The 12,500-nt window shown below is 42.4% G+C and overlaps 2 protein-coding genes across 5 annotated transcripts in view; both read right to left on the reverse strand.

Annotated features, from left to right (window-relative positions):
- The window catches only part of ccdc18 (coiled-coil domain containing 18), an 18,599-nt gene extending 14,413 nt beyond the window's left edge, over positions 1 to 4,186 (reverse strand). Inside the window, exons 1-12 of one of the 2 annotated variants that reach the window (XM_027158179.2) lie at positions 4,031 to 4,186; positions 3,557 to 3,721; positions 2,999 to 3,197; positions 2,746 to 2,901; positions 2,387 to 2,496; positions 2,124 to 2,252; positions 1,951 to 2,047; positions 1,737 to 1,858; positions 1,361 to 1,652; positions 1,009 to 1,096; positions 502 to 719; positions 185 to 295 (exon numbers count right to left, since the gene is read on the reverse strand). In XM_027158179.2, the coding sequence (XP_027013980.2) occupies positions 185 to 295; positions 502 to 719; positions 1,009 to 1,096; positions 1,361 to 1,652; positions 1,737 to 1,858; positions 1,951 to 2,047; positions 2,124 to 2,252; positions 2,387 to 2,496; positions 2,746 to 2,901; positions 2,999 to 3,197; positions 3,557 to 3,657 (1,623 nt within the window). In that variant the 5' untranslated portion in view covers positions 3,658 to 3,721; positions 4,031 to 4,186. Of the gene's footprint in view, positions 1 to 184; positions 296 to 501; positions 720 to 1,008; positions 1,097 to 1,360; positions 1,653 to 1,736; positions 1,859 to 1,950; positions 2,048 to 2,123; positions 2,253 to 2,386; positions 2,497 to 2,745; positions 2,902 to 2,998; positions 3,198 to 3,556; positions 3,722 to 3,850; positions 3,999 to 4,030 lie in introns of those variants that run through there. The other variant, XM_027158180.2, reaches the window with a different exon arrangement.
- A 551-nt stretch (positions 4,187 to 4,737) lies between these two features.
- mtf2 (metal response element binding transcription factor 2) overlaps positions 4,738 to 12,500 on the reverse strand; it is a 10,709-nt gene continuing 2,946 nt past the window's right edge. For all 3 annotated transcript variants that reach the window (XM_027158183.2, XM_027158182.2, XM_027158184.2), the window contains 11 exons: positions 11,721 to 11,821; positions 11,367 to 11,515; positions 11,133 to 11,228; positions 10,740 to 10,808; positions 9,907 to 10,030; positions 9,768 to 9,835; positions 9,505 to 9,675; positions 8,178 to 8,280; positions 8,029 to 8,087; positions 7,841 to 7,939; positions 4,738 to 7,521 (listed from right to left, as the gene is read on the reverse strand). In XM_027158183.2, the coding sequence (XP_027013984.1) occupies positions 7,173 to 7,521; positions 7,841 to 7,939; positions 8,029 to 8,087; positions 8,178 to 8,280; positions 9,505 to 9,675; positions 9,768 to 9,835; positions 9,907 to 10,030; positions 10,740 to 10,808; positions 11,133 to 11,228; positions 11,367 to 11,515; positions 11,721 to 11,821 (1,388 nt within the window). In that variant the 3' untranslated portion in view covers positions 4,738 to 7,172. The remainder of the gene's footprint in view (positions 7,522 to 7,840; positions 7,940 to 8,028; positions 8,088 to 8,177; positions 8,281 to 9,504; positions 9,676 to 9,767; positions 9,836 to 9,906; positions 10,031 to 10,739; positions 10,809 to 11,132; positions 11,229 to 11,366; positions 11,516 to 11,720; positions 11,822 to 12,500) is intronic.

Here is a 12,500-nt window from a genome sequence, read left to right on the forward strand (position 1 = left end):
TGTGTGAGTGAATGAGTGTGTGTGTGTGAATGAGTGTGTGTGTGAATGTGTGTGAATGAGTGTGTGTGTGTGTGTGTGTGTGAATGAGTGTGTGTGTGTGTGTGTGTGTGTGTGAATGAGTGTGTGTGTGTGTGTGTGTGTGTGTGTGTGTGAATGAGTGTGTGTGTGTGTGTGTGTGTGTTACCATTATCTCCTGCTCCAGCTGGCTGGCTTTAATAGCAGCCTGTGAGTAAGCAGCACTTTTCTCCTGTAGTTGTTTCTCCAGCACGGCCAGACGAGAGCTTTTCTTCTTCAGCTGTACAGAAACACACATTACTTACGTGTTGTTTACATATCGGATATTCACATGGCAGGTGTGAGGACCGACACTACAGGATTTATTCTTCTTACATATTGATATTAGAGACTCCTTTTCCTTTATCTACATAAGCATCTTTCAGAAAAAATACTTCACCATGTGAATAATGGATTTGCTTAAAGCACCTCCACTGAATGAATCACCTCTTTCTCCATCATGGTGGCCTGAGTAGCTTTATCCAGCAGCTGGTTGTGAAGCTGTTGGTAGTGAGACGCTCTCTGTGTGATGGAGGTCTGGAGGGATGAGATCTCCTCTTGTGCTCGGCTCAGTCTCTCCTGCAGGCCGTGTGCGGCGCTCGCCTGCCTCTTCTTCTCCTTCTCGATGCTCTGCAGCGCTGCCAGCAGCTTCTGATACCCCTCACCTTCGGCGCATAAGCGAGACCGTGGGTTATCAGGGAGATGAGAGTGGGTGTGGCATAATATACTAATAATCTCATTTGATAGACAGTCCTCTGTTTACGACTTCCTGTCTTGCTACGTCACACATGCACATATACAAGTCATCAGAAATCATTGTGTCCATGTGAAAGACAAACATAAACCGACTTAAAACAACTCACGAAATTAGGTTAACAATTTTTTTTCTAAAGCTTTATTTAACACCACACAGGAAATTGCCTGAAACTGTAACACACACATTTTTACACTCACCTGGCTTGTGGTGGAGATTCCCTGTGACTGAGCTCAAAGGCAATGAGGGTAAATGACACGGATTCGCACACAGAGCTCCGTCGCCGTTCTGAAAAACAGTAGATGCAGGAAAAGCAACTATAAGCCTTTAAACGTAAACTCGGACTGGTTGTGGCGTCAGAATCCGTGAGTAAAGGGGATGTGCGCTGTGTTCAATAAAGGGGTGTGGCTTACACGTTTCTCTCAATGAAAGGGTGTGACCTGTGTGATAGACACAGTGCAGGGGCGGGGCCTGTGTGCACCTTTGAATAACGATACTAGACTACATAAGGCTAGGCTTCGTGTATGAACATGTACGCTTATGCCTACACACCTCTCTAAGATGCAGCATGTCCAGGACCTTCTCCAGGCTGGCCAGCTCTGATCTGGCTTGCTCCATGTCCCGGTGAGTCTGAGTCAGTCTCTGCTCCTGACAGGCCGTGAGGAGTCTTAGGTCCTCCCTCTCCCTCCTGAGTCCTTCCAACTCATGCAGTTGTGTCTCCTTCTGCTTCAGCTCCCTCTGCAGTCGATCCAGCTGCTCCGACGCTTTCTGGACTTGGGCCTGCAGCTCCTGACGCTCGCTGGAGAGCACCTCAGATTGGACTCGTGCTTCCTTCAGCTCCCGGCTGAAAGAGAACGGTGCTTCTAAAGAATTTCAAAATGCCTTAAGAAACGTTAACGTGCGTCCAGACTCACAGGAGGTTGCTTACCTCTGCCTGTGGCTTGTCCTCTCCTTCTCTCTATCTAGCTCTGTACATCTTTTCTCCAGCTCCTCTCTTTCTCGGTCACACTCAATTAAACTTGTCTTCAGTTTGCCCTCGTTCTCCATCACCTGCACCCAAGAGAGAGATTGGACAGAGAGAAAAAAAAGCCTATTTTGGTGGTAATATATTAGTTTGGGGGGGTCTGAGGATTGTGCGCTACCTTCTTTAATTTTTCCCCAACATCTTCTTTGTAGTTTCTGAAAGCCACGGTGAGTTTCTCAGCGTTTCGCAAAGCCTGATTCCTTTGCTGCTCAGTCCTTTAAAAAACAAAACTTCTCCTCAGTTTAATGAAAATTAACGATACACGGACACGTTCCTCCACGAATCCCTTACCGCTTCCACTGTTCGGTTTTCTCACATAGCTCCGATTTCACTGCATTCACCTCTTCTCTGAGTTTCTCCACCACTCTGTTACACTGCAGTGCGGTCTGCTCACTCGCCGCACGCTTCAGGTCTGCTTCCCTACAACGCACGTTTAAACAGTTACACACGTTCAATTATTTATTTAATTCCTCATAGCGAGCTTTAATCTACAACCGGACTGAAAACATTTAAATACAATGAGGTTTTTAAATTAGGAAGAACAGAAGAATTACTGTAAAGCTTTGGCTTGAGCTTCTAGCTGTGCCTCCAGGTCCAGGATTTGCTCTTTCAAGAAGGACACGCTGGAGGTCTTTGCACCTATGGTGGAACCTAGAACGCGCATCTGTGGGACCAAACGAGGCAGTAAAACACGGTATATTAAAGAAAACATCCCAAGATCATTGTCTAACTGGAACAAAATATTCTTCTACTTATTATTAGGATATAAACGCCTCTGAACCTTAGTGCTGTGAACAAAAATATTATTAGGGAGCAAAGAAAATCGTTTAAAAATGTTTGGAAATATTCTCAGTAAAATTTTATAATGTGAGATGCATACTTGTACATCATGTGCATCCAATGGTGAAAGTACCTTAGTCTTTGAGCTGGCGATCTCCAGCTGTGCAGCCTCCAGGTCGTTGATCAACTGCCTGTTCTCCAACACCAGAGACGAGTTTTCCTCCCTCACTGAGCTGAGCTTCCGCCTGAGATGAGCCACCTCATCGTCCATGCCTCTGTCTGATCGGGGCTGCAGGAAAACACACCATTCATTATAAGTATAAGTGTAACATCGAACACACTTAAGGTAAAACAAAAACCCCCAAACACAACAAACTCAGACTCACTCTACTGTCAGAGCTGTGCGATCGTGCACACTTTTTCTGCTCTGCTGGCTTTGGAGTGCTGGATCTCGCCACTATTCCTGGGTATGACGATGCTTTCACGGCACCAGGTTTGTGGAGATCGTCGAAGGTGATCTGACCCGGGAAACCTTCCGATCCGCTTCCGATTTTAACGCTGTCAATACTGTCATTTTCTGACTGGCTGAAAAACGATGATTCAGAAAATAAAACTGAACTGTAATAAAGCTTCAGTGTTATAAACTACAATGCATTCTGAGCATCTTGAACCATCAAGATGTCTACATTAGTTTCCTCGATGACATGATGCTATACATGCTAAAAACTGCAGGATAACTTATTGGTGTCTAACAGTTGGATATGATTCACTACAGAATATGTCTCTTTCTGAATCTGCGAATCTGACTCTTGAATCACTGATTTACTCCAGAATCCGAATCTTTCTGAATCAGTGAACCTGACTCTTTTGAATCACTGATTCACTACAGAATCAGACTCTTTCTGAATCAGTGAATCTGACTCTTTTGAATCATTTGTTCTTACCTTAACCGTTCTCCCAGAGCCTGAAGGTTAAACTCGGTTCGTCGCAACTGATTCCTTAATGACAGCACATCATCTATCAGCTCTCGGTCTGAGTTACACATCAGGAAGCTCTCATAGCCTCACAGTGATGAGCAAAAGTATCCGGTTCACATTTCTCACTTAATTCTGTAACCATAAAACAAAACACAAACAGACTTTTGAATACATTAGAATTTGTATTCGTTTAAGAAAAGAATAAACCTCATAAATAGTCATAATTACGCGTATATATTTATATTTAAAGCAGAAACCTACGGCACGAGGACATGTAAACAAACAGCTTGTCAGTTGCTAAGCTAAGTAGCTAAGTTCCACTTTCACCTTTTTTTCTGCTACAAAAACTACTTTTATACACATTTCCTGCAGTATCTATTCATATAAACTGTCTATTTATATAAACACTGAATCACCAGGATCAAACGTAAAAGTTGTTACCGATAACGTTGCTTTAATCGCCAATGTTATCCAGATTTCCTTGGTAGCAGCGTCCAAACAAAACGCCACTCAATACCACCGCCTCTGATTGGCTGATGGAAAACGTACTGAATGCGGATTGGTCAACAAAAAAACGCGCGAACGTTGGCGCGTCGATTATGAATGTCTGTGAACGACTGGTAAACTGTCCAATCACAAGCTTGGCGGTGAATACTAGCGGTATATAATTAACCAATCAGAGTGGAGCAGGCGGGACTTCAATTAAAACACAAATATAATTTACATTAATATGGTTTTATTTTGTGTTAACTATTTATGTTAATTATATTTACGTTAATTAAACAACAAATATAATGAACAAATAGTTTAAAAATAAAAAAACTGCTCTTTCTCTTTACATCCTGTTTAATACATAGATCTAAAAATAAAATCATATCTATATGTTTATATCTTTATTTCCATATATGTTTATGAAATTAAATGGTTTTATTTAATATATAAATGTTACCACATTTTTAATAGAACAGATTAAATATAGAATTCTTTTAGAAATAATTACAAACATGTCAATTAATTACATATAAGACAATAATAAAATTCCTACGAGTTAGTACGATATAAAATATCAGCGATTTAAAGACATTTTTCACCCCGAAGCGTATTTTTAAATCATCACCCAGAAATTGACTAAAAAAAAAACCCACACATTTTAAATTTGATGAATTTATTCTTTGGCTACAGAAGCCTGCTCAAAGCCAGTAAAAAAACAAACAACAACACAAAAACAAAAACCAAAGCAAAGCTGTATGGATGTAGTTCTGGTACAGCAAGTAAGAAACAGTTCATACAGATCATTTACTGGAATAAAAAGAGGTATCAGTGTTGAGATCGAGGGAAAAAAAACAAAACAAAACAAAAAAAGAGTGTGCCGATCAAGTCGGCACTCAGAGATGAGTGGGTCATGAACACTTTTTTATTTAAAAAAACAAAACAAACAAACAAAAAAACATAACCTCAGGGAATTCGGTATAAAAACAAATGAACAAACAAAGCAAAAGTCTGAACTGAGGGGAAAAAAAAAGTCTCAGAAATTCAGCACTTAATGCTACAAGAGAAACAAAATGCTGCGAACACGGCGCTCCAACCCTGAGCTACAGCACGCCTACGAATCACAGCACGTTTATGTGGAACGCACGCAAAGTGTTTAGATCCTGATATCCGTGATGGGTCGAAAGATTCTGCTGCTCACGTGTCTTTTGGTGTGGTGTTTTAATTCTGTGAGAAGCCTGAGGTTGTGTGATGATGATGAAGTTGCTAGCAATGAAGTCAGAAAATCGTTGAACGTAAATAGAGATGACGGTCAGCACTTCATTTCTCACCCATCTTTTATTAAGAGCAAAGTCCGGAACAGTCCGATTCGTGACGACGTCAGGGCAAAAACGGCAAACTCAAAAGTCCCAGAACCGGCCGTGGAAGCAGAAGCCGATCTGTTTGAGCGGTGAGGTGCGAGAGAGAGCCGAAAGGTAGTAAAGCGCTGCTGCATCGATCTCCTGAACCAGAGATGAAGTACGAGCAAAATCTGATCGCACAGCTATCAGCACGGCATTGTGAGTAAAAAAAAAAAAAAAAAAAAGGGGGAAAGTGAAAGACGTGAAAGAACGCAACAGATTTTTCCCCCTCCAGAAGCAATAAATTGCACTGAAACCTTAAAAAAAAAAAAAAAAAAAAAAGCCTGAGAGAGATCGTAAGAAAAATATTGCTGTTTTATTTTCCTGAAGCAGATGAACAAAAAAAACAAACAAACAAACAAAAGAAACAAACAGTCACAGAGCTCATTTGAATATCGTGTTGCATAGGACGAAAAGAAAACCGAAGGCGCTACGAAAATAAAAGATCCTTGAGCTTCTAATACTGTGCATACTGTACATCATCAACATAATGTCCAACAGCAAGTCCAGGAAAGTTCTGTCCTCTGACGGAGACGTCCCTGTGTCACGCGAAGGAAGCTGTGTCTGACGTCTCAAAGCGGAAAATAAATTCCAGAAATAAATGAGGGGGAAAAAAAGGGGTTAAAAGAAACAATAAAATAAATCCATGGATCTCAGTAACCACACCCATGAATCTAAAACCCCCGCCCCAGGATTAATGCCATCGATAGCTTAAAACAAAGAATCAGTCTTGGGAAGAAGAATTTCTGTCTGAACGTCACGGAAAAAAAAAAAAAAAAAAAAAAAAAACGAACTTAACGCACGACGTGAGATGGGCGGAGTTTATATAAAACGTACGCTTTAAACAGAAAGAAAGTGAGAAATGTGCCCTATCGAACTGAAAGCCGTTCTCTTGTCCAGAAAAAAAATTAAAATAATAATACAATACTTTAAATCTGCAGCAGCAAACAGCATCGGATTTTTATTTATTTATTTAATGTATTTATTTTTTACACATCAGGAGCACGGCGGCGACGCGTTTTTCCTCGATGACAAATTCGCGTTAAATGCTTTACGAACACGTCCTTTCGCATTTCCACCAAAATAACAAGAAACGTTCCGTTAACTTCAGCCTCGAGTTGAAAGCGTTAAGAGTAATAATGATGCGTTTTTATTCGCCGTCAAGTTCCTGTTTACGGCTTGGAAGAACCGTGTTTCGTGTAGGATCTCCTGCTCATTTTAAACACCGAGAAACAAAAGACGTGGAAGGAAGATGGGGAGTTCACAGAGTTTACGTACTTAGAAGTACAACTGGTCTAAAAATAATCTGAGAACGTGTGTGTGTTTGCGGTTAGAAGGTGGGACAGGAAGTCAAGGACGTGTCTGATGTGTGGCACCGTGTGGTATCTAGAACCTACAAGGCAGGCGGTTTTTTTGTGTGTGTTTTATTTATTTATTTGTTTATTAAAACGTAATGTAAGAGGCACAGTTTTAAATCACTCTCGCGGAATGACACGAACGTTAGTAAAAAAAAAAAGCTGAAGAGTGTGAAACTGAATGGCACATTCGATACACACACGTGAGTGTGTGAGTGTATATAAGTGTGTGAGGGTAAGTCAGCAAACTCGAGATAATGACACACTCTTGCTCCACTTACCTCACCACACAAACAGCACAGTTCTGAAGTGTGTGTGTGTGTGTGTGTGTGTGTAGGCTCAGGAGGCGGTGACACCCTCCCACTCCACCAGGTACTGTACTTTGCCGTCGTCAGTGATGCGGCGCGCGAGGACGCGGTACTTCTCGCCACACGCCATGCGCCCGGCCGCGCCAAAATAGCTGCTGATGGAGTTCCTGAGGAGGTTGAGCTGAGTGCTCGACTCCAGGCCCTGGGTAATGGAGGTCGGGGGGAAGCGTGAGAGGGGTGTAGGTGTGGGAGAAGGCGTGGGCTCGGGCTGCAGAGGTGGTGGAATCTCGGGGTTCGGGGGCTGCAGCGCTCGTCTCGGACGTCCTCGACCCCTCTTCACTGGGGGCTGAAGAACCAGAGTCCTGCTGGAGCTACTGAGACTAACAGACGGGAGGAAATAAACAAACAAACAAACAAACAAACAAACAAACAAATAAATAGAAAATGGGAAAAACATTTGGAGCTACACCAAACGTCTATAAAAAGACAACCTTTTTTCCTGAAAACGAACATGAATCAGTCGCGATTCCAAAAAAAAAAAAAAAAAAAAAAGGCGCACCAATCAGGAGCCTCCGTTCTGGTCCGTTTGGATATTTAATATCTACACAAGATTTCGAGCTCTCGGTCAGAACCACATTCATCGTCTGGTTCAGGCTCAATCTTAAGTCTCTAACTCAGAACCGAAGATGGGGTCAGTACCTGGATACACTAGTTGAGGTAGTTTCACTCATAGCGGTGGCACTAACGGAGTCGGCGTCCGAGGTACTCGACGACGGCGCGGACTTTTCGGCTCTGACGCTGCTCGGGGAAACAAACATGACACGGTTTACGTCACGGTCACGTCGGGTACAGCGTTATTTCGTCTCTGAGCCGGAAAAATGAGCTACCTTTTAGACGCGGTCACGTCCAGCGCGTCGTTCTCGGCGGTCGGGAACCTCGTGTGATTCTGCAGGGGAGAAAAAAAAAAGAAAAAAACGTTCGTATCTGTACAAACCTTCCAACGAGGTTTAGAAGTTAGAAGCTTATCGACGCTCACTTGAGCCAGAAGCTCTTCTGATCGTCTCAGCTTGGCCAGCGTCTCCATCGAGTGTGAGCGATGCTTCCTCTTACCTTTCTTCACCGCTCCGTTGGTGACCGTACTGAAAAAAAAAACCACCACAACAATCTCACAGAACTCAGGTTTCTGGTGTTATTAGGAACTTGAAGTGGACGTCGATAAAGACTTAAATCTTAGAATGGTGCTGCAATAGCAGGGCCTTAGGTACGATGAAGTTTCCGTTATTTCCTAACCGTAGCTTGATCCTATCTGATCATATGTTCGTACGTGTGCGATGTGCATAAAGCTCAAAAGGAAGTAGGATGTTGTCGTCTCTGTAGTCGTTACACTTAAAGGTGGGGTCTCTTGTCTGAGAAGCGCTTCAGGAAACCGCATCGGGACGACAAAATAAACAAAAATCAAAACTAACGTGTAGCCAATGAGTAGAAAGGGGCGGGGCTTGTCGATATGGGCAGAGAGTGTGTTCATTGAGCAGAAAGCGGTTTTAACATCGACATGGAGGATAAAAACAAAGAAAGAAAGAGAAGAAAGACTTACGATAAGGACAAGAAGTAGGACGTGTTAATATAGGATCAGCTTTCCAGCACTGGAGAGAACTGAAGGAGCAGGAAGTTGGCCACATATTCACAGGTTGGAGTTTCCCGAGTCAATAACTCCTGAGCTAAACGCTGTTACTACACAAATAACACCTCTTTTCTATCGTAGTAATGTAGAGAGGCAGCTACAACCGCGTTTTGTGTAGTAACAGCGTTTAGCTCAGGAGTTATCGACTCGGGAAACTCCGACCTGTGAATATGTGGCCGACTTTACTTAAGACGCCGAGGCGCTTTTTTCCTTCTCGATAGGTGAGTAACGTTGGTTTTGCTTTGTTACACAGAACTAATATATGCCTTTGTCCTTTACATGATTATGCTTGTGTGGCATTTTTGCTTGTTTGTTTATCTACAATCGTATTGTTCTTCCCTTCAGCTATGATAAAGACACGTTTCTTTCTGTTAGTCGCCTGGGTTATGTATGTATGTGTGGTATCGATACAGGGGTGGGACCCGTTTGGGTTAGGGGCGTGTTTGTTTTGGTGATTTCAAATGTTGACATCGGCTTTCAAACGACGGAGACCCCACCTTTAAGTGTAAATCAAAACCAATAATTTGTGCATTTTTAAATTTTTTTTTATCTAATTAAGCCGTTAATGTAAAACAGGGCGGAAGGGTGGGGGAGGGGGAGCAGGGCAGGCCACGCCCACTGAAGACAAACTACAATCGACTTGTTACTGATTAGTATAAAGATGATGATGATGATGATTTACCTGTATGGATGAGGAGGCTTCATGGACTTCCTGCCCTTAATCTTAATCTCATGTGAAGCTTTTTCCTGTTCCCTGTCCGACAGAGACTCAGAGTTCTGAGGGCCCGGAGGGAAGCGGATCCGTAACCCAAAAAGGTGTTTCTTCTTCTTGATCTCCTTCCCGGACATGAACCTGAAAGCCAACACCTCGTATATATAAATAAGACGTTTATAACAGACATAAACACCGTATATAAAGAAGATGAACGCCGTGTACAGACTCACATGGTCGGGTTGCTATTAAGTGCTTCCAGAATTCGTTCGTATCGCTCCGACCTGGGGACGTCCGTGAGCTGGAGAGAGAACAAGAGGTCAGATTAACAGATCAGACCGAACCCGTTATGTCGGATTAGACGACACGAACCTCGCCGAGCTGAAGCCGGTCCCAGTTCTCGTTAATAAAAGCCATGAGCTCGAGTTCGGAGTCGAAGTATTTCTTTTTGTGAATAACACTCAGGTTGTAGAGGCTTAGGTGTGCAACATCTACCCTGGAGATAAACAAAGAGGAAAAGGATTTAAATAACGCAGCCGGACGACATTAAGGCTTTTTACACCTGGTCACTTCCTGCGTTTTCTGTGATCTGATATCTACCCGATGGTAAAAAGACCAGGTCTAAATGCCCTCCGAAACGTTTTGGAGACGGATATAAATCCGATAGTACAAACCCCTTCAGGAGGAGGTCTGGGACGCGTTTCAGATGAAACTGGACAGGTGTAAATGCATGTGGTTGTTCGAGCCACATACGTCAGCGCTATACTCCTCCCAAACGGAAGTACGTCACTCGCAGGTGATCTTTCACCCAGGCGTCTCGTCGGGGCTTAAAACGCGCTGCTGCCGCCAGCGAGAACGCAGCAAACAGTAAACACTGTGTTTTGTAGCATAAACGTCATAACCAGTTTTTCCCATATTCTTTTTGATCGCGTTCTGAAAACCGCATACACCAAAGTGTGTTGTTTCAATTACCCCAGAAATGAGGTAAAATATATTAGCATTTTGGGCGGGAGCAGAAAGATCGGATCGATATCCGATTCGCCGAGACACGTTTATGTGGCCTGATGTAAATGGGACAGTTTTAACAAATCAGATAGCTATCGGATCAGAGACAACACAGGACGTGACCGGGTGTAAAAAGGCCCTCAGGTTTAACGTTTAAAAGCACATTTAGTGCAGGTCAATAATCCAGAGCTGAAACTCACCATCTCAGAGGCAGTCGTTTGAGGTACTCAGGTCCACTACTGCAAACTGAACAAAAAAACTGATAAAACCTGTGGGGGGAAGAAAAATAAATAAAATAAATAAAAATCGTCTTTTAATATTACAGCCACCACCTCGTATATAAAAAAATAAAAAAAAATTTTTTTTTATACAGTTTTTGTTTTCTTCTTATCGTCCAAAAAAAAATTATTTTTTGTTAACGTTTCGTGTGACTTTGTGATTAACGATGTCGTTACAGATATAGAATTATAACTTATTTCTGAGTTTGTAATTCTATATTTATTCTGCTTCGAGTCTATCCCCGTGACAGCTGTATAAGCGTTTGTTGGAGTAAGTGACGACAAGTCGAATGCGATGGTGTGTGTTTTGTGTACCTGTCTCCGTTGAGCATGGGTTTCTGTAAACACTGAATGCACGCTTCGTGAAACCACTGCTTACATCTGTTACACTGCAGCATTTTCAGATACCACCTGAAGACCAGAACACACCGTCCGTGATGAACCGAAACAAAAAGGTTGTGGAAAAACCACATGTAGGTGTGATGATCAGGTGTCCACATACTTTGGGCTGTATGGAGTGTGTGTGTGTGTGTGTGTGTGTGTGCTCACTCTCCAGGCCCTCCACAGTAACAGTAGCACTGCTGGATGTTGGTTTTATGGCCCTGGTCCCACACCAGCTCTTCCAAGGAATACGGTAAAGATTGCTTCATCTCTTGCAGCGCTTTGGCGTTCGGCCCTTTCTTCAGCGCACCGCCTCTCTGAAATCGTCAAACCACCAAATGGTTCAAGTGGAAATTGTTTATTGTATGAATAATTTATAAATAATGTCTTTCGTAAAAGAATAACAATAAAGAACAGGGCATACGAACACGCGTCACGACGTAGGAAAGCGTTTCGTTCAGAGCCGAGATAAACAGGTGGCAGCATTGAGAGGAGAAAAATACGAAATAAATGCCAACAAACCTTTGTTGTTGTGGCAAATACGCAGTCGCGACAGAGCCATTTATCGTCCGACTCAATCACGCTGGGATCGATGATGGGCGCGTGGCACAGCTGGTGGTACCCTGTGTGATAAATCACAGAGAGAGAGACTTTTGAGTTTTTCAACACTTTATTTACACAAGTCACATATCATTACAATTCATGGTGACTTAATAATTAAATAAATAAAGAAAGATGTTAAGATGGTTTCTACATTGAGTAAAACATGGGTGATTAGAAGTCTGGTGCAAAGCTCAGCTCTCCTTCCTCCACAGAGCACAACACATTTTCCCAACACCACACACATTTAAAACCATCAACACTGTTCATACTTTGTGAACAAAAATTAAAATCAATTAAAATTCTTGATTTTATCAGCCTTCTTAGAGAGACAGAGAGAGAGTAAGAGAGAACGAGAAAGAGAGAGAAAGAATGAGAGAGAGAATAAGAGAGAGAAAGAATGAGAAAGAGAGGGAGAGAATATGAGAGAGAGAGAAAATGAGAGAGAGAATAAGAGAGAGAATGAGAGAGAGAAAGAATGAGAAAGAGATGGAGAGAATATGAGAGAGAGAATGAGAGAGAGAATGAGAAAGAGAGAGAATAAGAGAATGAGAGACAGAGATAGAATGAGAGAGAATGAAAAAGAGAGAGAGAGAATAAGAAAGAGAGAATGAGAGAGAGAGAGAATGAGAGAGAAGAGAGGAAATGATAGAAATGAAAATGAGATAGAATGAGAATAGAATGAGAGAGAAATAGAATACA

The sequence above is a fragment of the Tachysurus fulvidraco genome, chromosome 22, assembly GCF_022655615.1.
Source record: "Tachysurus fulvidraco isolate hzauxx_2018 chromosome 22, HZAU_PFXX_2.0, whole genome shotgun sequence".
Taxonomy (NCBI): Eukaryota; Metazoa; Chordata; class Actinopteri; order Siluriformes; family Bagridae; genus Tachysurus; species Tachysurus fulvidraco.